The sequence below is a fragment of the Ochotona curzoniae genome, unplaced genomic scaffold, assembly GCF_017591425.1.
Source record: "Ochotona curzoniae isolate NIBS_2020 unplaced genomic scaffold, NIBS_Ocur_1.0 contig_3520, whole genome shotgun sequence".
In the NCBI taxonomy this organism is placed as follows: domain Eukaryota; kingdom Metazoa; phylum Chordata; class Mammalia; order Lagomorpha; family Ochotonidae; genus Ochotona; species Ochotona curzoniae.
In genome coordinates, this window is record NW_024465894.1 from 15,565,807 (window position 1) to 15,593,101 (window position 27,295).

The window sequence follows — 27,295 nt, forward strand, 5'->3', positions numbered from 1 at the left end:
CTTTGTCCCTTCTTTTTTCTATAAATCTGCCTTTCCAATATAAATTTAAAAATCTTAAAAAAAAAAAAACCATGGTGGCACAGCCACTTTGAGACTTGCCCGGTGGTGCGCTACCCAGCTCTGCCAAGAGCTTCCTCATGATCCTAGATGCTTCACTGCCTACACTGAATCCACAGCACGCCGGGCACTGGCAGCTCCACCTGCAAGCATTAACAGAATTATTCTGTTGACCTTCTGTCTCCAACAGCTCCACCCAAGCTCCAGGAGAGCAGGGGTTCCAAGCTGTTGCACCATGCTGGCCTTTCCCCGGAACACTCTGCTTGTACACGCCAAATCCTTACCTGGCTGGCTCCCTAGTTCTGTTCAAGGCTGTGCTCCAAAGGCACTTTCTGACCTTCCAGACTGTCCCCCTCTCACCCCTGGCACCTGTCTTGTTTTTCATCACTTCACATATCTTTGTTAACCAGAGGACTTTAGTGTCAGCAGGTGACAGCCGTTAGAGGGGCATCATCCTGTATCCCCACGACTTGCAGTAGATGCTGCAAAAATGAATGAGGCACAGCCTTGCTCCTCCTGCCATGGGACAACACAGCCTAAAGGCTAACCATGATTAACATGGCTCATACCAAAATCTGCACCCCCTGCACCACTACGGGGCCAACTCTCTCCGGATCTGCTTATTTGTGAATGTTGCTAATCCCACCAGAGCAGCAGCTTCGGAAGGGCAGCCCCTACACCAGTTTCTAACAACACATGGACATCTTTGGCTGGAACAGGATGTGAAATTTCCAAACCAACAGCACCAGTTTCATTTCTCCACTTCGCAACACGGCCCAGTAGTAGGGAGGTGATTCCGGCTCACTGCCCTCAACACTGCCAGGGTCCCATTCCTAGGAAGCCAAGCCCTTGGACTTGAGCTTAAGCACTCCTTGGCATTCCGTAGATGGTGAACTGTGCCAGAGAAAGCTCCTGGGAGAACAGAAGTTGCCAATTGAGAAAATCTATGTGAACAGCACTCAGACATGTAACAGGCACTTACTATGATTGCTTTCTGGTATTTCAAAGAGAAATAATAGCATACAAGACTGGCTTCAGAAAAGCAATGCTGGAATATAAAAAAAAGGGTGTTCCTCACACACACACACACACACACACACACACACACACACACACACATTCCTTCAACGCTCTCCCTCTAGGTATTGTATGAGCCATGGGCCAGCTCCCTTCTACTTCATTCTCTTGTTCATTCATCTTGACCAGAACCCTCCACAAACTTGTTCGTGTGGTTCCCTTTGTCTTGCAACACTGTTCTCTTCTTCCCAAGTGCCTAAATCCTCAAGCTCTGTAGTCCTGTCCTGAATATAGCTCCTTCCTCTGACATACACCCCTCTCTTCTGGGCTGTTGGATGAGCAGTGTCAACATCTATCCAGAAAATCAATCCACCCTGTGTGACGTTCAGAGCAGAGAGCAGGAACGTGTCTTCACAGCTAGTCAGAGACCAAAGCCCAGACAGACAGAAAACTGCAAGTGGAGAGAGAGCCAAGAAGGAGCAAGGCACAAAGACAGACACCCCATGGCCAGAGGCAGGAAGCAGGGGACTGTAACTGGGACCTGATGGATGGGTAGGAATCAGCAGAGCCAAAAGAGCAGAGAAAAAAGTTTTTGAGGCAGAGTGCAGCACGTGGGAAGGTATGAAGGAGTCAGGCAGGAAGGCATTTAACATACTCCAGAGGCCAGATGCAGATCTGGGGACCCCCCCCTCATCTCTGAGGGCTGGAGAAAAGTGGGAGGTGAGGGAACAGGTAGCCTGATGGGGACCAGGCGCTCTGAACCACCATCCCTCGGGTTTATGCTCCCTCCTTTTTCAGAAGTGCCACAGTGCCTCTCTGTTGGTCTCCAGTGCAGAGAAGGCATCAACATGTGCTTGGGGGCTGCACTGTCCCCAGAGACACGAGGAGCCCTCTCTTCCCTCTGCCCATCCCCCTGCCCCAACAGCCAATCCCTAGCTGGCTCCCTTCTCTGAAGCCCTCGAGACTGGTGATCCATCAGCCCAACAACAGACACAGAGAGTGAAACGGGAGCAGCTGCAAGAGCTCCAGTTGCGGCACTGACAAAGGCCACCGAGCACCCAGCTGGCAGCTGTGACCACAAGGTCCCTGGAGACCAGACTCCCAGGGTAAATTTCAATCAGATAGTAACTCTATAGTGTAAAGGCCTGCCAAAGTCACAAGCCCCAAGACCTGAATGATTGGTTTGAAACTCAAAACACATTGTGCAAAACTTAACAGGTTCTTGATTTAAAAAAAAAAAAAATCAAGAACGGCAACTGAGTCAGCAGGAATTGCCAAGTTGCCAAGGTGCCCTGTGTTGCAACTCTGCTGATAAATTAGCCCTTGCCCCAGCCCAGACCTTGGCAATCTGCAGAAACACACAATGTTTCACATCATACTCAGAACTCCTGCTTCCTGGCTAACGGATTCTGAACCAATCTAATTAAACCAATAATCATTTTAGCTAAGGCAAGCTAGGTTTTAACTCCTCTCGGAAGGAAGGGTCAGACAAGGGGACCAAAGATATATTACACATTGTTTGAAGACATCTAAGGAAAATTTAACAAAAAAACACTTAAGAAACATTTGGGGCCACTATTGTGGCACAGCACATTGATGTGCCAGTTACAACACAGGTATTTATTCTGCCTATTAGGGTGCTGTTTCAGTTTCTGGACGCTCTGTTTCCAACCCAGCTCCCTCCTAAAGCAGCTTGGAAAGCAGCAGAAGATGGCACAAGTACTTGGGGCCCTGCCACTCACATGGAAGACCCAGATGGAGTTCCTGGCTCCTGGCTTCAGCTCAGCCCAGCCCTTGCAGCTATGGTTATTTGACAGGTGACTCAGTGGATAAAAGGTCTTTCTCTCCCCTCATCAAGCTGCCTTACAATAAATAAATCTTTTTAAGTTTTTATTTAGTTTTATTGGAAAGTCAGATTTATAGAGAGAAAGAGAGACAGAAAGATCTTCCATCCACTGGTTCACTCCCCAAGTAGCCATAACAGCTGGAGCTGAGACGATCCGAAGCCAGGAGCCTAGAGCTTCTTCTGGGTCTCCTGCGTGGTTCCTGGGTTCCAAGGCTTAGGGCCGTCCTCAACTGCTTTCCCAGGCCACAAACAGGGAGCTGGATGGGAAGTGGGGGCTGCCGGGATACGAACCAGCACCCATATGGGATCCTGGGGATGCAAGACAAGGATTTTAGCCACTTGGCTACCACGCCAAGCCTGAATCTTTTCTAATTGCCTAAGTTACACAGGCTAATGTCTTCTTCGTATTCTTTAAATTTCTTCTTGGAAAATGTCTAAGTCCTGCACTGTAACCTTTCCTACAGGAACTCTCACTTCCCTCTAGTGAGAGGAAACAAGGAGTTCAGACACCTTCTGAAATTCTACTTTGTTCCACATGGTCTTGGCAAACCCCCATTCCTCCTTTCCATTATTTACCCACTTCCTCCAAATTACACTTTGCTGTTTTTATAAGACTCTACAATACTGGGACCAAAGCTGAGGCATAGCAGTTAAAGCTATTGTCTGCAGTGCCACCATCCCACATGGGCACCAGTTCAAGTCCACAATGCTCTGCTTCTGATCCAGCTCCCCACTCATGCGCCTAGGAATGCAGAAGATGGTTCACACTCTTGGGTCTCTGCAAGCATGTGAGAGACTGACTCGGATGAAGCTGTGGCTGCAACCTAGCCTAGCTCTGGCTGTTGCAAGCCATTTGGGGAGTAAACCAATGGATGTAAAACCTCTCTCTCTGTAGTTATACTTTTCAAATAGACAGACAGAAAGAAACATGTTTTAAAATCCTACACTAGGATTTTATGGTATCTGTTATGATCCTTAAGTATATATTTGTGTGTGTTTGGTTAACATTTAAACCTCTCTTACTCCCCTGCCTCCAAAAGCACACCTGGAAAAGGCTTCCTGCCACCAGGAACTAGGTCAGTGTGACAGCCCTGTATCCAGAGCCTAGAACAGCCCAGCATGTGGCAGAAGCTTAGCATGTATGTGTCAAATCATAGCTTGTCTTGAGGATTTTTCTAACGAGGCTATGACTGCTAGTTTTTGGGAGACAGACTCCCAAAGAAAAAGACAAAGAAATTCCAGTCATTACCACGTTTCTTCTTGTCTGCTCCAGCCCACCTACTCAGACTGTTGTTTTATCCATTCTACTGATCTTCAAAATGTCCCTGACAGGTGAGGTTTCGCTTCTTCTTTTAAAAAATGATTTATTTTTATTTATTTGAAGAGCAGAGTTACAGGGAGAGAGAACAGATAGAGAAATACATCTTCCATCCACTGGTTCACTCCCCAAATGGCTGCAGTGCCTGGGACTGGGCCACCAAGAAGGCCATAGGAGCCAGGAGCTTCATCTGGGTCTCCCCCACGGGTGCAAGGGCCCAAGCCATTGGACCACATTCCAATGCTTTCCCAGGTGCATTTATAAGAAGCTGGTTCAGAAGTGGAGCAGCTGGGACTTGAACTGGCACCCATGAGGTGCTGGCCTTGCAGACAGCAGCTTAATCCATCAGGCCCAAGAATGCCAGCCCCATTCCATCTATTTCATAGACAAAGAACCCCAAGTTCCAGAGAGGCTCCTCACAGTCAGATAACTGGTACCACAATTAAAACCCAGCTCAGGCACGATAACCCGTGTCTCTCTCTCACAGGCTACACATTCCCCAGCAGCATACACAGCCCTGACCGGTGTGCACACGCCTCCCCCAAGGAGCAGAGGCACAGCCTCCACAGAGTGGACAAATTCCCCTGGCACATTCCTGCAGGCCTTGGAGAAACCACAGGACAAAGTGTGGTCCTATTTTAGTATTTTTTTCCCTAATACTAAACAACATCAAGTATTTTTGTATTAAAAAAAAAAACCACAGATATGCTTTGAAGTATAATAAATGCAAAGGAATTATAAAAAACAAAGCACAGAAGTCAAAAGGACTTTCACGCCTGCTGCCCAGGCCTGACGCAGGGAAACACCCGGCTAGCCACCTATTGGTTAGCCTGTCTTCCTCCATCTCATGCCCCTTTTCCTTTCTGCTATATCCCTCAAAAACCAGCGTTCCAACTCCATCTTCACTTCCCACTCCCACCCACCTTTCACTAGGAAAATTCAAATATTTCAAGAAAACATCAGCGTGCCAGGGACAAGCATGTTATTTTCTAAAGCAACTCAGAACAAGTTTTTGTAGGTGCAATAAATCTGATTGATTTTTATTACACATCTTAGCTTAGAATCACTTTTACATTCCTAGACAAAGAGATGATACAAATAAATATCAACTGTAAAACTCAGAACCCCAAGTATTGGCATATTCTTCGCCTAAAGGTAGCCAAAGAGAAGGTTAAGATCCACATGAACTCCAAGGAGCCGTGCTGCCCACACGCCTCCTTGCTTGCCCGAGATCACTCCTTTCAGAAATAACTGCTACAGCATTTTCTTCAAGAAACAAGGGCGGGGAGGAAGCCCTGCAGGACAGATAATAGCCTGGCCCCTTATTCTTAGCTCGTGCCCCCACAGTATTTTCGTATGGCTTTTAGAGTCTATTACTAGCCCCACCTTTGTCCACGGATGATGTTAAGACAGCCCAAGGTGTGGTGGTGCACAGCACACTGAGTTCAGGGGGCAGACACGAGGCAGAACTGATCCCCCATGTTAACCGCGACTCGACACTTCTCAGGAACTTGGCAACAATTCTACATTCGGCGAGAGAGGACTTTACAAGACAGGAAAAGCAGAGAGCCACCCATGCCTGGGCTGCAGCACCCTCCAATGCCCTTGGTCCTGGTGGGGTGGGTGGGACACTCAGGTAGCATGCAGGCCAAAGGTGGGACAGTCCAGCGTTGAGTCACAGTCTTTAGAAAGTGCTTCATGCCTGTGAGTTGAGGCCTTGGGTTCTGAATCCAGGGGCCTAGGAGGACTTTAAAAACAGGAAGCTGGACACATTCAACAAATCAGGGAAGGAGGGATCTGATGGGGGCCGCGTGTGGTCACCACCTCTGCCTCTCAGAGGTCACCCCAGATCCGGGTAAAGACCTGTTTCCACACCTCACTGGCTGCTGATGCTACTGACAAAAGAGCCCTCAGATGGCCTGGACCATCCTAGCAGGACTAGAGATCTAAAGACCTAGTCCTCTGGTGGGCTTGGTAGGTCCTATAACCACTTGGCTCCGTCTAGAGCCCAAAGCAGCAGCCTGTGATGGCAGTAAGACACTCCACCATCTGCTCTATTCAAATTTCTAGGGGCTCCATTCTGAGAGCAGAAAAGCACCAAAAGCTTCCCAGCAAGGGGCAGGTAGCTTCATTTCCAAGGAAGGGTTTTACAGACTAGCCCGTGAACTCCAGCTTGTACAAGGCAAGCTTGTTTCAGTCAACCGCATTAGTAATCTGGTTTTCTTCTTGGCTTTCTCAGAAAAGTTCCCTGTGTCACTTAACCAGCCTTGGTCAGAAGAGCATCAGTATGAAGGGTGAGTGTAATCCGCAGTCTTCCGTGCTGAGCTCTGTGACATGGGCATGTTCCAGCTTACAGAGTTCAGATTAGCTTTGGGGAAAGGTGACGTCACACACACGTCATCAGCAACTGGCCAGCTGGGGTTGCACACCCCTTCATCTGCCACCGAGTCAGACATGTGTTCAGTGAATAACAGAGACTGGGTTAGAGCCCAAGAAAAGGGAGGGAAGATTCTGGAAGCTATGGGGACTGTTGCCAAGGACCCTGGTTCAGAAAAATGGTGACTGCAAACAAGATGGGCTACTGGGTGACAGATGTTTGACAGAATGCTGACACTGCACTTGGTACCTCCTCTTTTTCTCATGGATTCTGATCCAGAAATGTGCCCTGGGAACCGAGCAGCTCAGTTAAACTCTAACTCCGGCCCACCTGAGTCACCACCTCCCTGAGGCACCGTGCCAGCAAGGTGCACCAGTGTGGCCGACCTAGGGACTATTACTGTCCCCTCAGGTGTGGCTCCCAGACTCAGACACCCTGGTGGGAGCGCTCCCAGCCAGCTTAGTCATTCAATGGCCCTTTAGCAAAGACAAAGGCAACAACTACACATCAGGGGATTTCTGAAATGGGGCAAGTTCTCCACCTTCCTTGCTCTCTTACAGACACACGCGCAGCCACACTCACAGGACACAGGCACTAGTGCTTTGCACGCCCACACACATTGATGAGCTTCTCCTGGGGGAAAAATAAGGAACATTCACCTAATGACCAACATAACATGAAGCTTTGAATCTCAGTAATACAAAAACGCAAACTTTCAAACCAAACTAGTCTATGTAGATGGGAATTCGGAACTCTCTTCTTTGAGCCTGTTTGAGTCCACAGCTGCTCCTGGCCAGCATTTGGGGCTCCCCCTGCAGACAGCCCCAGCTCAGGACTCGCAGCATTCTGCACAAGGTTGGCAGGATTCCTTGCCATCCGTTGGCTGGACCTGCCCTTTCCACTGTACTGACTCCCCTGGCTTTTCTGTGACTACCTAGTTACTTCTGCTCCCTGCCAACAGGCAACAAAGTGGGGAATGCCAAAGTGCACCCCATGTTTCAGTCCCCACCTCTAGTCCATCAGAGAAGGCAGAACCAGCCTCCCTTCTCCCACAAAGCACTCCCAATGCAGAGCATGCCTTGGAAGTGGAGGACCCCTGCACAGACGCAGAGAGCATGCGTGTCTGGGCAACAGAGGTGACAAAACAAGACTATAGAGTGACGCGGTGTATGGACATGGTACCAGCTACAGACTTCAGTCTCAGATGGGATGGTCCCAGACTTGAGGTTTTAAAGAAGCTGTTTCCCTACGCTCTTGGCAGAGACAAAGGGAATGGTGCTTCGATTGCTACTGACATGGAATCTGTCAGAAGCGGGAAGTAGAAGAGAGCGCCTCACGCAGGACATCCCAAAGGCAAAGCCACTTCTAACTGGGGTGCAGGGAAGAACTAGATGGCTCAGGACCCCCCCCCCACCACACACACACACAGGGCATGGGTGCAAATGTGATTTTTCTTGGTTTTTCTAAAGCATGGGCCCTGTTCAAGTTCTCCAAGCTTTCATTTTGCAACCTCACTGTCAATTCTATCCTGAGGCTCCAAAGGGTCCTGCTGGGGTGACTGCCCTATTGTTCAACAAGAAGGGAGCCCAGTAAAAAGAACAGGCTGAAAAAGGAGAGAGGATAGTGATGGGGTGGGGGCGGGGAGAAGGGAGAGGAGAAGCAAGGTCACTGGTCATTCTCTTGCTCTCCGCTTGGATGATCGCGCTAGACCTTACCCATGCATTTCTGAGATGCTAATTAAAGTTGCTGCCCAGAGGCGCTGCCACCATGTCAAGAGCAGCATGTTCTACCAGATCAGGCTGGTGACTCCAAGGCCATGGCGTCTCCTCAGGGAAACGGTGTGGAGCCAGGGCTCCAGTCCTCCTTGCCGCTTCACGCTGGTCTCTGCTCGCGGAAGGCAAAGCCTTTTGCACCCTGGGAGAGGCAGTGCCAGCCTCTACTTTGGGACCAGCCCCCGAGACTGTGGGTAAAGCTGGGATGCAGGGGTTCCTGAGGAAGAGGAGGAGGAGGATCCCGACTTCCTTCCGCTCTTAGGCCTGCAAAAGGCAAGCACACGTTGACAAGGCATGTCCCTTGGGCCCTGACACATCAAGGCCCAGAGTGTTCCACTGCGCTTTTCCCTTAATGGTCAGATGGCTAGGACACTTTCAACTGCTGACACCACAAGGCTGGCCTGGCCTGACCCTTTGGCCTGGCCTCCTTGGCCTGCCAACAGAGGGTTCCACAGTTGCTCTTCCATTATAATCACAGTGTGCCAATCTATCCATATCCATATAAATATAAATATTAGGTTTGCAGGCAGAACTTCTTCCATCTCTGACTTTCTACTCAGTTGACTTTCTTAGATGTCTGCTCCAGAATTTAGTAGCACAGAATTCCTTATTTTTGCACAAATGGCAAGTTGAATTTAGTATTGAGACTCAGAGCCTGGACTGCGTCATTGAGAAAGACCCAGCTTTGAATTCTACCTCTGCCACCTACTTTTTGGCATTTTGTTACACCTAGCTGCTTTCTCAATTCTCTTCAGTTTGTTTTCTTATTTGTAAAATGGATGGATGCTAATAACCATCTTACACATTTTTGCAGCAATTCATTAAGAGAATCGTTGTGAAGGTATTAAAGCACATGGCCCCTGGTAAGAACTGAAGAACTGACTCTACCTAACAGGTGCAGACAGGGTGCACTAGGTATTCTGGAATTCTGTAGGCCAGGTGCAGTGTCTCACACAGAAATAGCTGTGGAATCAATGAATCAATGCAACGTTTTCCAACGTTCCACAAGGAGCTCCCACATAGAGGGGCATTCTCACTGCATCCTGCCTTGGTTTGTCCTTGCTGGAGCACAGTCACCGAGCAGCACTTACCTGGCCTTGGATTTCCTGCTCACAGTGCTTTCAAAGGATGAAGCATCCACCTGGATTTCATCTTCATCCTGCAGAGCCGCATCCAGCGCCGCCTGGACCTTGGGGGCAATGGCCGGGCCCTCGTAGTCTCTGGTGGTCCGGCTGGGCATGTCCAGCTCTAGCAGCACAATGTTTTCTGCCTGCGGAAACACAGCCACCTAAGTTGGCCTCCGACCAGGTACGGAGACTACAGGCGATCCAGCCTCTGCTGGAGAGCAGAATTGCAAGCCACCACACTGACCCTACCAAGAACCTGCCTCGAACATGGAATACAGCTTTGTAATTTTTTTTTTCCTGGCAAATGGCAGGTGATTTTTTTTTTCTCTACACTTTTCTCTATTCTTCTAGTAAGAATTCATCTGTTACAGATGATTTGAACTTACAGAATGGAATGAGAAAAACACCACTACAGCAGCTGCGCAGAGGAGGCACTCCAGGGACACGTATGGGGAGGGTGTGCACGGCAGCACACAAAGGCAAGGAAACACATTCTAAGACCAGATGGGAGGGGCCTGCGCTGTGAAGCAGCAAGTTAAGATGCTGCCTAAGGTACTGCCATGCCATACGGGTGCTGATTCAAGCACTGCATGCTACCTTTCAATTACTCCTTGCTAATGTGCCTGGGAAAGCCGTGGAAGATGGCCCAATGCTTTGAGCCCTCGTACCCATGTGGGAGTTCTGGAAGAAGCTTCTGGCTCCTGCCTTCAGTCTGGCCCAGTCCCAGACACTGGAGCCATTTGGGGAACTAGCCAGTAAAATGAAGAACTCTTCATTTTAAATTTTTATTGGAAAGTCAGATAGACAGAGAGGAAGATCTTCTGTCAGATGATTCACTCCCAAAGTGGCTGCAACGACCGGAGCTGAGCCAATCCGAAGCCACGAGCCAGGAGCTTCTTCCAAGTCTCCCACACAGGCACAGGGACCCAAAGCTTTGGGTTGTCCTTGACTGCTTTCCCAGGCTACAGGCAGGGAGCTGGATGGGAAGTGGGGCTGCCGGGATTAGAAGTGGCGCCCATATGGGATCCTGGTGGATACAAGACAAGGACTTTAGCCATGAGCCTGCAGACGGGCCCAATAAAAAATTTTTATATAAAATCAGAAAATTTTCAGTAAATTAAAAAGGTATAGTGTCCTAATATTAAAAGATTCCTGGGCATGGATACAAACTGGCACACACACGGGATGTCAGCATTGTAGGCAGTGTGTCCAATCTGCAGTATTACAATGCCATCTCATCTTGAATACAGGTGGGCATCTTGCCTAGAGCCTGAGTCAGGTGCATCATGGTTCAGAGGACCTGGCTAGAGTCCTGTCTCCAGTTCCATTTCTAGCTTCCTGATACACACCCCAGAAGGCAGTAGGTGACGGCTCAGGTACCTAGTGTCTTCTCCCACTTTTGGGAGATCTGGATGGAGTTCCTGGCTGCTGGCTTTGGCTGAGGGCCCATCTGAGCAGGGTGAGTCAGCACATGGGATGTTACTGTCTGCTTTGTCTCTCTGATTTTCAAACCAATGTTAAAATAAGTACTAAGATCAGACTGGCCCTACCTCATGCTCGGCCTTGTAGGCTGAATTCATCACTTGACAACCTGTGGTGAACCCTTTTGGGGTGTGAGGCCGAGTATCTGTTGAGGGGCGGGGAGAGCACTCATGGCCATACGCCACCTTCCCCGCTGGCTTTTTGCAGTTAGTGGAATCCAGCCTCAGGGCTCCGGATGGAGTAGGGTGGAGTGGGGGGGGTCACTGCAGGAGAAATGTGGGTAAAGGAAGTGCTCTACTGATGAGTACTAGATGCTAAACGAGTGCATAAAATCCTTGCTGCAGTAGAACCAGTGCTGAGAGCACCTGACAATCACAGCTGTAAAGTCTGCGTTTGGATGAGGCCAGTCCTGGGAAGGCCATAAATAATCTGATTTGTGGGCTTTTTTTTTTTTCTTGGAAGATTTATTTATTTTTATTGGAAAGCCAGATTTACAGAGAGAAGAAAATATAGTAAGTGAGAAAGATCTTCCATCTGCTGGTTCACTCCCCAAATGGCCATAACAGCCTGAGCTGAGCCGATCCAAAGACAGGAGCCAACAGCGTCTTTCGAGTCTCCCATGTGGGTGCAGGGTCCCCAGGCTTTGGGCCGTCCTCTGTTGCTTTTGCAGGCCACAAGCAGGGAGCTGGATGGGAAGCAGGGCTGCCAGGATTAGAACTGGCACCCAAATTAGATGGTGACACTTGAAGTGCAGGATTAGACTCTTGAGCTAATGCGCCAATCCTGATTTGTGGGCTTCAAAATTACATTTTTGGCTTCAGCAAGATATACCCCCAGTGAAACTGCTAGAAAAGTGCTTCTAAGGGCCCGGCGCGGTGGCACAAGTGGTTAAGGTCCTCGCCTTGCACGCCCGGGATCCCATATGGGCGCCGGTTCTAATCCCGGCAGCCCCGCTTCCCTTCCAGCTCCCTGCCTGTGGCCCGGGAAAGCAGTCGAGGACCACCCAAAGCTTTGGGACCCTGCACCCGCGTGGGAGACCCGGAAGAGGCTCCTGGCTTCGGATCGGCATAGTATCGGCCGTTGTGCTCACTTGGGGAGTGAATCATCGGACGGAAAATCTTCCTCTCTGTCTCTCCTCTCTGTATATCCGCCTTTCCAATAAAAAATAATAAAAATAAATCTTTAAAAAAAAAAAAGAAGAATCCTCCTTTGGCCTCGACATTTAGAGGGTAAACCAGCAGATACAAGATTTCTCCCTCTCTTTACCTGCCTCCTGCATTCTCTCTCTCTCTCTGCCTTTAAAATAAAGTTTTAAAAAAGAAGAAAATTGAGTATATTTTCACCAAGAGGAACTAACCAGTTCATACTTTGATATATTTTATACCATACTTTGTAATTCACATACGTACTCCCAGTTCTACTTGTTTTACAGCTGTCCCATGGATTCTTCACTACAAAGCCAAATGCCCCTCTATGGCATCTTTATTGTCAAATATTTCAGGCAACTAAAAGAATCCCCAATTTATGTCACCTCAAGCGACCACGACTGACACATATAATGCTCCATGGAAACAGTCAAAGTTCTTTAGCATACGTCCATCGCCCACCGTGTAACACTGAGGTTTTTCCTATTCTTCCCACAGAGCCACCTGGAAGTTTACTGTCAATGGCTACTGGCCACTAACAATAGAGTAATTGTACTCCCATCCTTCCCCAGGTCTGACGTGCCAAATCTCATACTTTCTAATCTTTTTTTTTTAAAGAATATTTTTAAAAGATTTATTTATATATCCAGAAGTCAACGTTACAGAGAGAGAGAGAGAAGGATGGCCGACAGTCCTCTCACCCGGTATCGGGCTTCTGGTCGAATCATCATGGACATTCTTGCATGTTGGCTCAAGGGTCTCTTGTATCCCACGGCAGAGACTGGTCGCTTCATCATCTGCTGATTCCTGGAGATGGATGGCAGAGGTTAAAGGCCCGGCTGGACTGTGTCCTGTAGCCCCAGGACCAGGGCTCTCAGAAGCCAGCCACTCCCTGGTCTGAGGGCTGACACGAGTGGGATGAGAGCTGCCTATGTTTTCTGCTTGAGCTGCTTTCCAGCTGGGCAGACACAGAGCACGGCCCTCAGTGCTCCTCGCCTTCCCAGCACGACCCAGACAGACACATTAGACAGTGCTTATTTTGGCCTAGCATGCTTCCTTGGATGGCTGGGGAAAGGGACCCAGGAAAGGTGAGCTTACCAGTGAAAGCTTCCCCACTTCTAACACCACATTCACCAAACTTCTACCTGTGGGATTTCTAGCCGCTATGCAGGCAAAAATGCAACTGGCTCTGAGTTTAACGAACCTATTCTCACCATAGCTCCTGGCCAAGATCTGCTCATGAACCTTCTTCCCCCTCCTCCCCACTGTACAGACTACCAAAAGCCAATAGTGACTTACTCCAGTCTGGTTATTGGATGTAATTTCCAATGATCTTCCTCTTCGTCAAAGAAGGATCTATTCATAATTTTGCTTTTTTCTTCCAGAGGGATAAAGTTTTCTATAATAAGATGCCTGTAGGAGCACACGCGACATGAGTGAATACAAATGAAGAACACATACTGCGGGGTGACTATCTGGTCTCACATAAAGCAAACAGGGAAGAATTAAATCACTCGGCAGATATTCTTCTGAGCTGGTACTACAGTCCCAGCATCATACACGGAGCTGGAATACAGACATGAAGGACACCTGGCCCCTTCCTGAAATGAACAGGGCCGTGCAGCACTCTCAGATCTAAGAGGCGTGTACTGGTCAGTCCAGGCACAGGGAGTGAGCCCCTGTGCCCAGGGAGGAGCAGCTTGCGGAAGTGAATGGACTGAATGGAAGTGAGGCCTGCTCGACAGCTGAGTGAACATCTGTACCCCATGTGTATGTTAGAGGCCATTGGATCTTTCATAGCCAGAGACACTGTGATGCACCCTCACTCTTCAGTGGCCATGAAGGTGTGAGACACCTCTTGGAGGGCATCTCTTCGGAGCCGCTAAACCGGGTCATCACATTTGAAAACGCTAAAGGGCTGGTTAAAAATTAAACTGCCTTCTTCCTGTCTAAGCCTTGCTGCTCGAGCTAGAAAACTTCCCATTGTGATCCACAAGACAAGAAAGGACCGCATCCCTCCCAAGACTGTGAACACAGCCCATTCTGAGAAGGGTCTCAGCCGACACCTGCCAGGAAGCACAGCTACTACGAGGCCGCGGGGAGAGGCAGACGGCTTCTGACCATTGTTTCCTGTCCCATCATCTCTGCCCTCCCTTCCAGGGCCTGCCCATGCCAAAGGGGCGTTCACAGGCAACAGAGCAGGGAGCAGGACACACACCAACAAGGTATAGAAACAGGCTGACTCATTATTTATTCTAATAGAAAAAAAAAAAGACGCAACAATGAAAATCGCTTTCTTAGGGGTTAAAGATATTTGGAGGATACAATCTTCACTTTGTTTTATGTGACATCTTGGGACCCTGCACCTGCTTGGGAGACCTGAAGAAGCTCCTGGCTCAAGTTAGCACAGCTCTGGCCGTTGTGGCCATTAGGGGAATCTACCAGCAGACAGAAGATCTTTCTCTCTATCTCTCTTTCTCTCTGCATATTTGACTTTCCAATAAAAATAAATAAATCTTTACCAAAAAATGACATTTCAGAAATCATTTTTATAACATATACTTGGTTTTCTTCTGAATATCAAGTTTCTACCTATTCATTAGAAAATACAAAAAGTAAAAGTAATCGGGCCCGGCACGGTGGCGCAAGTGGTTAAAAGGTCCTCGCCTCGCACGCCTGGGATCCCATATGGGCGCCGGTTCTAATCCCGGCAGCCCCGCTTCCCTTCCAGCTCCCTGCCTGTGGCCTGGGAAAGCAGTCGAGGACGGCCCAAAGCTTTGGGAACCTGCACCCGCGTGGGAGACCCGGAAGAGGCTCCTGGCTTCGGATTGGCATAGCATCGGCCCGTTGCGCTCACTTGGGGAGTGAATCATCGGACGGAAGGTCTTCCTCTCTGTCTCTCCTCTCTGTATATCTGCCTTTCCAATAAAAAAATAATAAAAATAAATCTTTAAAAAAAAAAAAAAGTAAAAGTAATCTCAATTTTGCCATCCATAGATAACTATTATTAGTATTTTGATTTTTTTTTCAAAGTACACATACCTACAAGGAGGCCTGAATGATACATTTAAGATCTCCTTTCCAAACTTAATAGTATTTTTAAAGATTTATTTATTTCTATCCAAGACAGATTTACATGGGGAGAAGGAGAGACAGACAAGGAAATATCTTCCATCTGCCAGTTCACTCCCCAAATGGCCATAACAGACAGAGCTGAGCTGATTCAAAAACAGGAGCCAGGAGCTTCTTTCATATCTCCTACACAGGTTGCAGGGTCTCAAGTACCTGGGCCATCCTCTGGTGCTTTCCCCAGTCACAAGCAGGGAGCTGGACGGGAAGTGGAGTAGCCAGAATAGGAACAGGTACCCATATGGGATTCTGGCGCTCTGCAGAAGGAAGATTAGTTTCTTTAGCTATGGTGCCAGACCCCCCTTTCCAAATTTAAAACTTGATCATTCAAGGAATCTTTTTGAAAATCTTTTTAAAATTTGTCTTTTAAAAAATTTGTACCAGGCTCAGCACCATTGCCTAGTGGCTGAAGTTTTTGCCTTGAACGTGCCGGGATCCCATACGGGCACCCGTTCTAATCCTGGCAGTCCTGCTTCCCATCCAGCTTCCTGCCTGTGGCCTGGAAAAGCAGTCAAGGACGGCCCAAAGCCTTGGGACCCTGCACCCATGTGGGAGACCCAGAGGAGGATCTGGGCTCCTGGCTTCAGACTGGCGCAGCACCAGTCGTTGCAATCACTTGGGGAATGAATCATCAGACAGAAGATATTTCTCTCTGTGTCTCCTCCTCCCTGTATATCTGACTTTCCAATAAAAATAAATAAATCTTTTTTTAAAAAATCTGTCCCTTCCATCTTCTCTCTGTTTCTCAGGCAGAGAATTCAGAGAGGATCGTCCATCTGCTGGTTCCCTTTCACTGGGTTGGACCAGGCTGAAGTCAGGAGCCAAGAAGTTGTTTTGAATCTCCCACATGGGTGGCAGGAACCCCAGCAAGGGAACCACTATCGGCTGCCTCCCAGGGTGCACTATTAGGGGAAACTAGAATCAAACACAGAGCTGGGATTCTGATAACAAATGGGATGCCTGTGTCCCAAGGGGCATCCTCACTGCTGCACCAAACTCACATTTCTGGAAAAGTTTCCCTTTAATGGAAAGGGTTGAAGATGCTGCCTGCGAGGCCAGCATCACATAAGAGCACCAGTTCAAGTCCCGGCTGCACCACTTCCAACGTAGCTCCCTACTTTGTGCCAGTGAAAATGATGCAGCTGCTTAGGGCTCTGCCACCCACTTAAATGAAGTTGTAGGCTCCTGGCGTCAGCCTGACCCAGCCTTGCCTGTTGCAGCAGCCCAGTGGATAAAAGATCTCAACCTGTTTTGCCCTATTTTGGTAACTGCCTTCCAAACACATGAAATAAATCTTAAAGAAAGGAAAATTCCATGTAATCTTGTTCATCACTGAGTCTGAGTGATGGGGTCTCTCTGGGTGCTTATTAGGGCATTCAGAAAATCTTTATAACGAAAGCCTGTAATAAAATTCTAGACCCTTTAACAGCTTCTAGGGAACTGGGAGATCACCTGACGAAGTCATCCAGCTAACCCAGGCAACCCAGGGATGGAAAACCAATGTCAGAACTAAAGAGAAGCCAGACGGGGTGGGAGACGAGCTCCGGAGAAGCTGGCAGGGGCCCTGAGAACGCCACGACGGTTCTCACGGAATGCAGGCCCTGGCTGGCGTACTTGAGCTTCAGCTCCCTGGTGAGCTCGTTCTGTGTCTGCTCCAGCTCCTGGCGTTCCTTGATGTGCTCCTCCTGCAGGTCGTGGATTTCGGCCTTCACGGCCTGAAGCTTGGAGAAGAGCTGCAAGCAGGGCGGGCGGCAGGTGAGGAGGGCGCCCTGCCAGAGGACGCAGCTCCCCCCTGCCGGCCCCCCACGTCCTCTTCCCTGTTCCTTACCTTTTTGAGTTTTTTGGTCTTGATGTCCACCTCCTGCTGCAATGAGCTGTACGTCTCTTTTAGTTCCAAAGTTTCCTCATCTCGACTTTCCATCTGTTGCTGGATTTCTCTTTCCCGGCGTTTCTGAGCAACATCACAAAATTCATCAGCTTTGCCCTTGAGACTAGGTCTACCCAATAACATGAACGACCTTCAAAAAAGTTCATGGGAAGTGAGTATTACGTAAAATCTATGCGTGGGTTTTTAAAATTTTTTTGCACCAAAATAAATTTTGTCCTTGAGTTCCATTTTTTTTTTCCACAAAACTTCTCGAAGCACCCTCAAGTCAGCCTCCCACCCACGTGAGACATCTTCTCCTTCCCTCTACAGAGAACTGAACGTCACAGCACATCTGCTCTGTAGCTCACACACACCTGAGCCCAGTCTGCCGCCCCTGGAAGAGAATGGACTTACCTGCTCAGCAATTTCCTGTCGCTTCTGCTCCAGAATTTTCTGCTGTTCGTTTGTGTGATCTACTATATTTTTTCCTCCAACAAGCAGCTTACTCTCCATGGCCTGGGGAAGAAACAGTAAAATCCACTTTGTGAACAGTCTCCCTCAGGACCCCACTCAGAGGGGAGCCTTGGAAGGAGGAAGAGCATAGGACTGAGCCAAAGCAGTCAGACTTGGTGAAAACTGATCGCCGTCAGCTGGACCCTTCCTCTCTGCACTGCCTTCTCTCGGGGCAGGCCTTACCTTCTTCGCATATGGGAATTCCAGCTTTCACAAAAAATCTTTTTGGTTTGTTCGAAAGGGTGTGAACTCCAACTAGAACACACTACAGACCTTCTTCGGGTTAGGTACTGGGGATGCAACCACCAGCACATCACAAAACTCCTGTGTTTCCCAGGGCACAGAGACACGTCCCACACAGCATCAGCTCATAATTAATGAGACAGGCTCCCTGCAGGGAGTGACTTTTTGGAGGGAGTCAAAGAAAGCTTCTCATTGGAAGGGAGACTGCCACAGAGCTGAACTAAAAACTAGGAAACAGTTAAGAAGAGAAAGAGGAAAGAAAAGGGGGAACTGGGATAGAGTTGATAAAGCTACCGCCTATAATGCCAGCTTCCCACATGGGTGCCAGTTTGTATTCCAGTTGTGCCATTTCCCATCCAGCTCCCCATTAATGGTCTGGGGAACCAACATAAGATGGCCCAAGTGTTTGGGTCCCTGCTGCCCACATGGGAGACCCTGATGCAGCTCCTGGTTCCAGCCTGGTCCAGTGCTGGCCACTGCGGACATCTAGAGAATAAATCAGTGCATGAAAGATTTTTCTTTCTCTCTCCACTTAAAGATTTATTTATATGAAAGTTGGAGTTACACCTAGAGATAAAGAGAGAAAGATCTTCCATCTGCTGGTTCACACCCCAAACGGCTCCAATGGCCAGGTTGAAGCCAGTGAGCAGCCAGGACGTGAACCAGCGGCTATATGAAAAGCCAGCATATTGAGTGACAGATTTGCGCTCTATGCCACAACACTTCCCCCCTGTAACTCTTTCAAACAAATATGTTTAAATAAAATCTGTGCAGTTTTTTCATAATATGCAATTTTCCATGAATCTTTTAGAATAACCTTGCATATGGTAAAACTAAAAGGAAATAGTAAACACCACATTTGGGCTGATGGTGGCCTCTGGGGATGGGGGACAGAGGAGTGTCTACAGGTGGGTGCTCAGGATGGGCCGTGTACCATGGCAGATCAGGATGCCTGCATTCCCTACCGAAGCGCTCGTGCATGTTCCAGCAGCTCGGCTTCCCATGTGGTCTGCTAACGCAACCTGGGGTGCAGATGAGGATGGCTCAAGGGCTTGGACCTCTGTCACACACACAGGAGACCCGGGTGGAGGTCTGTGGCCTGGCACAGCACCAGCTATTGTGGGCATTTTCAAATGAATGGTAGGTAGGTGATGTCTCTCTCTCTCTCTGTGCTTCTTCTGTCTCCTTTTCAAGTAGATGACAATAAACAGACATTAAAAAAAGATACGGCTATTCCTCCAGCTCATAAATTATACTAGTTGAGGTGGTATAAGGGCATTACTTCTATGCCACATCTATGTATTCATCATTATTATACAATTTTAGTTTTTAAATTGACTTTAAATGAAATTTTATTTATACACACTGGAATTTGAATTTCCGTAGCTTTTCTCTGTAATTTCACGTGTTAGGAATACAGTTAATTTTTCAACTACTGAAAAGCAGAGCAAGAACAAGAATGAGAATGAGAGATATCTTTCAGCCCCTATCTTTCAGCCCTTGGTTCACTCCCAGCCAAGGTTGGGCCAGGCCAAATCCAGGAGCCAGGAGCTCCATCTCCCATGGGAGTGGCAGGGGACCTGTTGCTCTAGCCTTCATTCACTGCCTCTAAGGGTGCGCATTAGCAGGAAGCTAGATCACAAATGGAGCAGCCCAGACTTGAACTGGTACTGCAATATGGGATGTAGGTAATGTAGGCAGTGGTTTAACCAGCTATGCCACATTGTCCGCAATTTTAATATTTTTTTTATTTGGAAAAAAAAAAATGACTTTCCTAATTTGGATTTAACACAACAGATGTCTGCCGAGCACTGTATTACTGTGAGCTGCTAGACAGTCGACAGATTCCAGGCTCGTGGCAGGTGTTTTGGTGAAAGCGGCAGCACGAGCAAGGGCCAGGGTCTCAGGAAGGGTACAGTACCTTGATTTTGGCACCCAGCATCTCAGCTGCGTCCTTCTCCCGCCGCAGGTCTTCCATCTTTTTCTCCTTTTCCTTCAGCAGCCTCATCTTCTCCTCTGCAACCAAGCTGTGGTCCTCTACAATAGCCCGCTTCTCAATCTCCAGTTTTTCTTGTTGTTCCCGCCAGTAATCATCCTTATCATCCCCTTCCTCCTCACCCTCTTCGCCCTCCTCCTCCTCCTCTTCCCCACCCCCGCCCCCACCACCACCTTCCCTCCGCTTCTCTCGCCTCTTCCTCCTGCCAATGGATCGTTTTTCCAGCTGGGCCTTGAGCCGAGCAATCTCTTCCTGGAATTCCCGCAGGAGAGCATCCTTAGGGTCTTCGTTGACCCTTGGCTTATTCTTAATGTTTTTGGCACGGTTGGCATATCTCAGAGTGGTCAGAGTCTCCTCTACGTTGTAAGAGGCGGGCCCCACGTTGGCCACCATCACCGTCTTGGCATTGCCACCAAGGGAATCCTGGAGGAGTCTGGTGAGCTTTGAGTCCCGATATGGAATGTGGGTGCTTTTGCCGTCCACCAGGGCTGAGATGACATTCCCCAGGGCCGAGAGGGAGAGGTTGATCTTGGTTGCCTCCTTCAGTCTTTCCCCCTGAGCGCCGGTCTTGGCTTGCCGCTCGCTGCCAGCGAGATCCACAAGGTTCAACTTCCCTACCCGGATGTGGTTTTCACCATCAAGGCCCACCTCGCTGCACTCGATGGTGATGACGAAGATGGCGTGTGAACGGGAGCTGTGCTCGTTCATGTTGGTGGCACCGACAGACCGGTTCTGGTTCCCCACGTTCATCACATGCTCGATCTCCTTCACGCTCTTGGTCACGAAGGACGACAGGTCCTTCACGTACACGCCCGTGTCAGGCCTCTCTTTGAGCTCCAGTCTCTTGGTCTGGTCCTTGGAGAGCAGATCTCGGATTTCTTCTTGGTAGATCTCTAGGTAAGAAGCCCTGACCAGGTACTGCTGATTCTGTGATCGAGAGATGTGGGTGAAGATGTGGTCAAATGAGTTAGGGATGACGCCTCTTTTCTCTGGGTCGCCACGGACGCCTTCCATTGTATAAGTTTTCCCAGTTCCGGTTTGGCCATAGGCAAAAATTGTCCCATTGAAGCCTTGCAGGACCGAGTCCACGAGCGGCCGGAACGTCTCATCATAGAGTTCAAACTGCTTGGCGTTCCAGTCGTAGACAGCGTCAAAAGTGAAGGTTTTGGGCAGTTCATGAGCCACTCCTTTGGGGTTCTTCACCGACACTTGTCCCAGCTTCACATCCACATCCACCACCTTGTCGTAGCAAGCCGCCTTTTCCTTACCATTCATGGGTCGGCAGCGAACCACCACCCTGACCGACTCGGAGCTTTTTAACTTTGACATGATGACTTCTGACTGGGGCAATGTCGAGGGCTACGAATCCAAGACGTCTCGGATGCTAAGGACCTGGAACAAAAGCAAAATACAGACAGTTGTCATCCGGGGCCTGTTGGACAGCAGGGGGACACGCATAAGGCATCTGTGTCTCGCTAACCTTTTGACAGTCACATTTAGTGCCTTCACTGTGCTGCACGTGCTCAGGGGACTCAGGGCTCAGAAAACAGCAACAACAAACTGCAGTCCCCTAGGACTGCTAGCCAGCCCGTCATCCCCTCAGTCAACCACTGGCTATTCCATACCACGGGCTGCAGCATCCAGACACTGCACATAAGCCTGGGTGACTTCCTGCCCTGTGGAACCATCACAACCTTTGAGTGGAGCACCTGGAAACCACAGCAGTTGTGTTTGTGAGAAAGCATCCTATGGACACACATCTATTCGGAGATGTATATACAAGGATGCTCATTGTGCTATCGATGGTAGCCACAGACTGTCCTGCTGGCACGAAATACACTGGACATACAGTAGTACAGCTGCCCGTTGTCATGTGCTAGGACCTCCTAATGATACCAATATCCGCAGAGACTCTAGTTCCTTACATAAAATGGTGAACTGTTTACACGTAATAAACGTACATTTCCCTCTGTGCTTCACATCATCTCTAGTTATACTATCTATTATACCTAATAAATGTAAATGCTGTGTCAATAGTTGCTATCCTGTATCATTTAGAGACTGGTAAAGGCTAAAGCCCAAGTTCAGTATACGAACAACTGATTTTTTCCAAGTATTTGTGGTCTGCGAGGCGGCACCCATGGACATGGAACACAGGCTTACTGTACAGAGGAGTCCTACAGAGCTATCAGGAATGAGTTCACAGTTTAAATGTAATCCTATATAACAATATGTTAAGAAGAGAAAGCAGATGAGGAACTCAGAATACTATAGCTTACATAGTGTCAAAAAGAAGTTACATCACTAAGGACAAACCCTCACAGAAGCAAAGGAGGTAATGAGGAGGTGTCGCCATACTTCTTTAAAGAAGATTTATTTCCATTGGAAAGGCAGAAACACAGAAAGAAGGGAAGACAGAGAGAGCTTCTGTCCCCTGGTTCACTCCTTGACTGCCTTCCCAGGCCACAAGCAGGGAGCCAGAAGAGAAGTGGAGAAGCTGGGAATCCCAGCACGTGCAAGGCAAAGATTTAGCCACGAGGCCATCACACTGGGCCCTGACACTGTACTTACACATCCCTGGTGGTAAGTGTGCTGCTCCAGGAAGGGGTGTTGATAATGGAGGAGGCTTTGCACTGACAGACAGGAAACAAACAGAAAGCTGCCTTCTGCTCAGTTTTGCTGTGAACCTTAACCTAGCCCCAAAGCAGACTCTACTGTTAAAAACAAGCAAGCAAATAGGGTTGAAATGGTGGGAGGCTTGATACACAGGCAATATCAGTAGAAGTAAAGTGTTAGATGTGGTACTAGGGGCAACTCAGCAGGCGAACCAAGGGCCTTGTGGCCTCAGAGGTCCAGAGAGACAGAGTACCAAACACTCCCTGAGAGCCTGAGAGAGAAACTTGCCAGTTTCCCTGTGGGTTCCTGGGGAGGAGATGAAATGGGGGAAGGGGGGCAGTGCTCTCTGTGCAACTGACAAGGTTTATTTCCAGGGTTCCAGTTCATATTCAAAGTAACACTTCAAACATAGCTCAGCTCAGACATCGGGTAAATGGTCAGGTTTGATATACAACTCATGTCACATGTGTGTAAGCAGGGAGTTCCAGGAGAGCCAACGAGGCACCAGGATCAAAGCACCACTGGTGTGAGACATTGATAAGGAGCACTACTTTGAATTGGATAATAGGCTGACTAAGCACAGATGTTCGCCATGTATCAGGGAAGCAGGAAAGCACATCCAAGGACTCGCTGGGGGCGAGAGTGCGCTCTGGGCGAGAGGCCGTCCGTCTGCTCTTTCCCGGAGCCTCATCGCAACAGGATCCCACAGGCCTCTGCTGTCCCGGCTACCCCGCTGGATGTATCCGACAGAAATTGATCACTCGCTTACATGGTCTCAGTTCTCTAGCTTATGGTAACACTTTCAGTTCTAAAAGCACCAACAAAAAGTGACATGTGCGAATTTTTTTCAAATGAGTAGGTGGCAGAAGGCATTACATGAAATGTATTTATTTAATCAATAAATTTAACAGACCTCTGTAAACAAGAAAACTGATATCAAATTTTTTGTTAGGATTTATTGATTTATTGGAAAGTGAAGACTTAGAGAGGGAGAGAGAGACAGAGAAAACTCTTCCATCCACTAGCTCACTCCCCAGATGGCTGCGACCAAAGGGGCTGGACCAGGCTGAAGACGGGAGCCAGGAGCCAGCAGCATTCTCTAGGTCCCCGTGTGGGTGGGCAGGAGCCCAAACACTCGGACCATCTGCCAGTGCTTTCCCAGGCCATTAGAAGGGAGCTAGATCAAAAGTAAAACAACTGGAACACAAACCGGCATCAACCAAATAAGATGCTGCCATTATAGGTGGTGGCTTTATCCGCAACACAATACTAGCACTGAAATCTTTTTTAAATTAATAAAAGAGTAGAGTCAGTGCTGTGGCATAGTATGCTAATCCTCTGCCTGCAAAGTTAGCATTACATATGGATGCCAGTTCACATCCCAGCTGCTCCACTTCTGATTCAGCTCCCTCCTTTTGGGAAAAGCAGTGGAAAATGGCTCAAATCCTTGGGTCCCTGTATCCAGGTGGAACACCAGGAGGAAGCTCCTGGCTCCTGGCTTTGGATTGGCTCAGCTCCAGCTACTGCAACCATTTGGTGGGGTGAACCAGCGGATGAAAGACCTCTCTCTCTCTCCTTCTTTCTATAAAATCTGGCTTTCACATAAGTTAACCTTTAAAAATAAATCAATGAAAAAGAATTTCATTTGGAGTTAGAAAAATAAGGGAGCAGAAAGAATGTCCAAATGGGTTTTTTTGGAAGTACTAGGAACAAACTGGCCCAAGAAAAAGGTATCTACAGCTTCCAAACTCCTGGAAATCTTAGCATGGGGATTTCTCTTAGAAACCCATCATTAGGGCCCAACACAGTGGCCTAGTGGCTAAAGTCCTCGCCTTGCACACCGGGATACCATATGGATGCTGGTTCTAATCCCGGCGGCCCCGCTTCCCATCCAGTTCCCTGCTTGTGGCCTGGGAAAGCAGTAGAGAGGTTTTTGGCTGGTTTTTTTGTTTGTTTGTTTTTTGGTGTTTTTTTTTTACACTTAAAAATATTTTATTTTGTTTTATAATATAGTTCCATAGGCTCTGAGGTTGCCTGTGCCCTTCCCCAAGGTCCCTTCCCTCCCCCCTCTGACTTCCTCTCTAGTTTTACATTGCACGTCCTTCATGAACAGTCTCAAGGCCATCACGCTGTTATTGAAGTGCTTCCCTGGGACTCTGTACGCACATGGGAGATCCAGAGGAAGCTCCTGACTCCTGGCTTCGGATCGGCTCAGCTCCAGCCATTGTGGCCACTTGGGGAGTGAGTCATCATATAAAAGAGCCTCTCTTATTCTCTGTAATACACTTTTTCAAAAATAAAATAAATCTTTTTTTAAAAAAAAAGCCAACCTTGAGGTTAGGCTACTTCAGTAACAGCTCAGGATATTTTTTGGTTCTCTAAAATGATTTTTAAAAAATTTTTTAGGGGCCCTACGCAATAGCGTAGTGGTTAAAGTCCTCGCCTTGAACACGCCAGGATCCCATATGGGCACCAGTTCTAATCTGGACAGACCCGCTTCCCACCCAGCTCCCTGCCTGGACATGAACTGGCACCCAAATGGGATCCTGGCACATTCAAAACGAGGACTTTAGCCACTAGGCTACGATGTGGGGCTCAAACATTCTCATTTGTTGATTCACTCCCCAAATGCCTGAGAGCGTGTGAGCTAACCGAGGGGTCAGATGCCCACAAGAGAGCCTGTTTCCATAAACACAGTGTTATTGGAATTTGGAATGCATTAACTGTAAAATGGCAGAGCTGAGTGGGCGTTCCAAGCAGGTAAGGTCCTGCGTGCCACACTGGGACACCCAGTCAGTACCGGCCTGCAGCTCCCACTTCCAGCGCCCTCCAGTGGACACGTGGGAAGGTGTTGGCTCAGTAGCCTGGTATCGGCCATCCTCCTGGAAAACCTGTCTCCCAGAGTTCCAGGCTCCAGGTGTGGCCCAGCACTGCCTGCCCTGGCCCTTGCACGCACCTGGGAAGGGAACCAGCAAACGGCAGCTCTATCTGCCTGTGGATCTGTTTAATCTCACAGTTAAGTAAACGAAAAAAATGAAACAAAACAATATGACCCACAAAGCTTTACTCTCTGGCATTTTACATTAACACGGATAAGTGGGTAGAATGAAAAAGCAAGCTGCAGCTGTGTAATTCAGAAATTTATAGAATAGGGCCCGGCGCGGTGGCGCAAGTGGTTAAGTCCTCGCCTTGCACGCCCGGGATCCCATATGGGCGCCGGTTCTAATCCCAGCGGCCCCGCTTCCCTTCCAGCTCCCTGCCTGTGGCCTGGGAAAGCAGTCGAGGACGGCCCAAAGCTTTGGGACCCTGCACCCGTGTGGGAGACCCGGAAGAGGCTCCTGGCTTCGGATCGGCATAGTATCGGCCCGTTGCGCTCACTTGGGGAGTGAATCATCGGACGGAAGATCTTCCTCTCTCTCTCTCCTCTCTGTATATCTGCCTTTCCAATGAAAAAATAATAAAAATAAAATCTTTAAAAAAAAAAGAAATTTATAGAATAAAGTACTTAGGGAGCCATATTTTTATATATTTTAAAAAGCAGAAAAGAGGGTCAGCATTGTGGTACAGCGGATAAAGCTACAGCTTGCGGTGCTGACCCCTACCCTATACTGGAGCAATGGTTCCTGCAAAGGAGCCCGAGAAAACAGCACAAGAGTTGGGGTTCCCGCCACCCATGTGGGAAACCAGAGACCTGGCTCCTCGGCTTGGTCTGGCCAGATCCAATTGTTGTAGCTATCTGGGGGCCGAACCATCTCCCCTCTATCACTCAAGTAAATAATTTTTTTAAAAATTGGATAGAAGGATGTGCAATGCGCCAGTGTAGCTATCCCAACCTGGCAGTGAGGAGTGGAGGAGGCTAGGGATGGGGAGAACATCCCACCTTCATTTGCAATGCTTTATATCACTTTTCTTTTTTTAAAAAATGGAGACCCAGTGCAGTAGATTAGCGGCTAAAGTCCTCACCTTACATGTGCTTGGTTCCCTTTTGGGTATTGGCTCTAGCCCCAGATGCTCCACTTCCCATCCAGCTCCCTGCTTGTGGCCTAGGAAAGCAGTCGAAGACAGCCTAAAGCCTTGGGAGCCCATACCTACACGGGAGACCCAGAGGAAGCTCCTGGCTCCTGGCTTCTGATTGGCTCAGCTCTGGCTGTTGCAGCCACTTGGGGAGTGAATCACAAATGGAAGATCTTCCTCTCTGTCTCTCCTTCTCTACATACATCTCACTTTCTAATAAAAATAATAAATAAATCCTTTTTAAAATAAAGAAATGGGACCAATGCTATGGCATATTGGATCAAGTACCAGCATCCATATGGGTGCTGGCTTGAGTGCCAGCTATTCTACTTCCAACCCTGGTCCTTGCTAACATGCCAGGGAAAGCAGTGTAGGATGGCCCAACTGTGTAGGTCCCTGTACCTTTGTGGGAGATCTAGAAGAAGCTCCTGGCTTTGGCCTGGCCAAGCCCCAGTTGTTGGGACCATTTGGGGAATGAACTAGAAGAAGGAAGACCTCTCTTTCACTCTCCCTAACCATGCCTTTCAAATAAATAAAACAAATCATTTAAGAAACTGAGAAATGAACCGTCGAATAATTTAAAACATTAACAATTGTCACTTCTGTTTCCTGCATTATCACAACTGATTCCACTTTCTCTGAATTTTATGTACGCTTGTTTTCCATAAAAATATGTTCCACTTCCCTGAAATAATGTAACAGTCTTACCCATGCTGCAGGTGGCAGTAAAGGGAGCTGAGAAACAGCGCCCCCTGGAGGACTGCAGTGCTTCCAAA

General features: G+C 48.4%; 1 protein-coding gene across 1 annotated transcript in view; it reads right to left on the reverse strand.

Annotated features, from left to right (window-relative positions):
- Positions 1-5,396: 5,396 nt before the first annotated feature.
- The window catches only part of KIF3B (kinesin family member 3B), a 37,645-nt gene continuing 15,746 nt past the window's right edge, over positions 5,397-27,295 (reverse strand). The window contains exons 2-9 of the mRNA XM_040981654.1: positions 19,815-21,281; positions 17,552-17,653; positions 17,099-17,221; positions 16,885-17,003; positions 13,441-13,554; positions 12,843-12,948; positions 9,479-9,657; positions 5,397-8,651 (exon numbers count right to left, since the gene is read on the reverse strand). Coding sequence (XP_040837588.1) covers positions 8,552-8,651; positions 9,479-9,657; positions 12,843-12,948; positions 13,441-13,554; positions 16,885-17,003; positions 17,099-17,221; positions 17,552-17,653; positions 19,815-21,218 — 2,247 coding nt within the window. The 5' untranslated portion in view covers positions 21,219-21,281 and the 3' untranslated portion in view covers positions 5,397-8,551. The remainder of the gene's footprint in view (positions 8,652-9,478; positions 9,658-12,842; positions 12,949-13,440; positions 13,555-16,884; positions 17,004-17,098; positions 17,222-17,551; positions 17,654-19,814; positions 21,282-27,295) is intronic.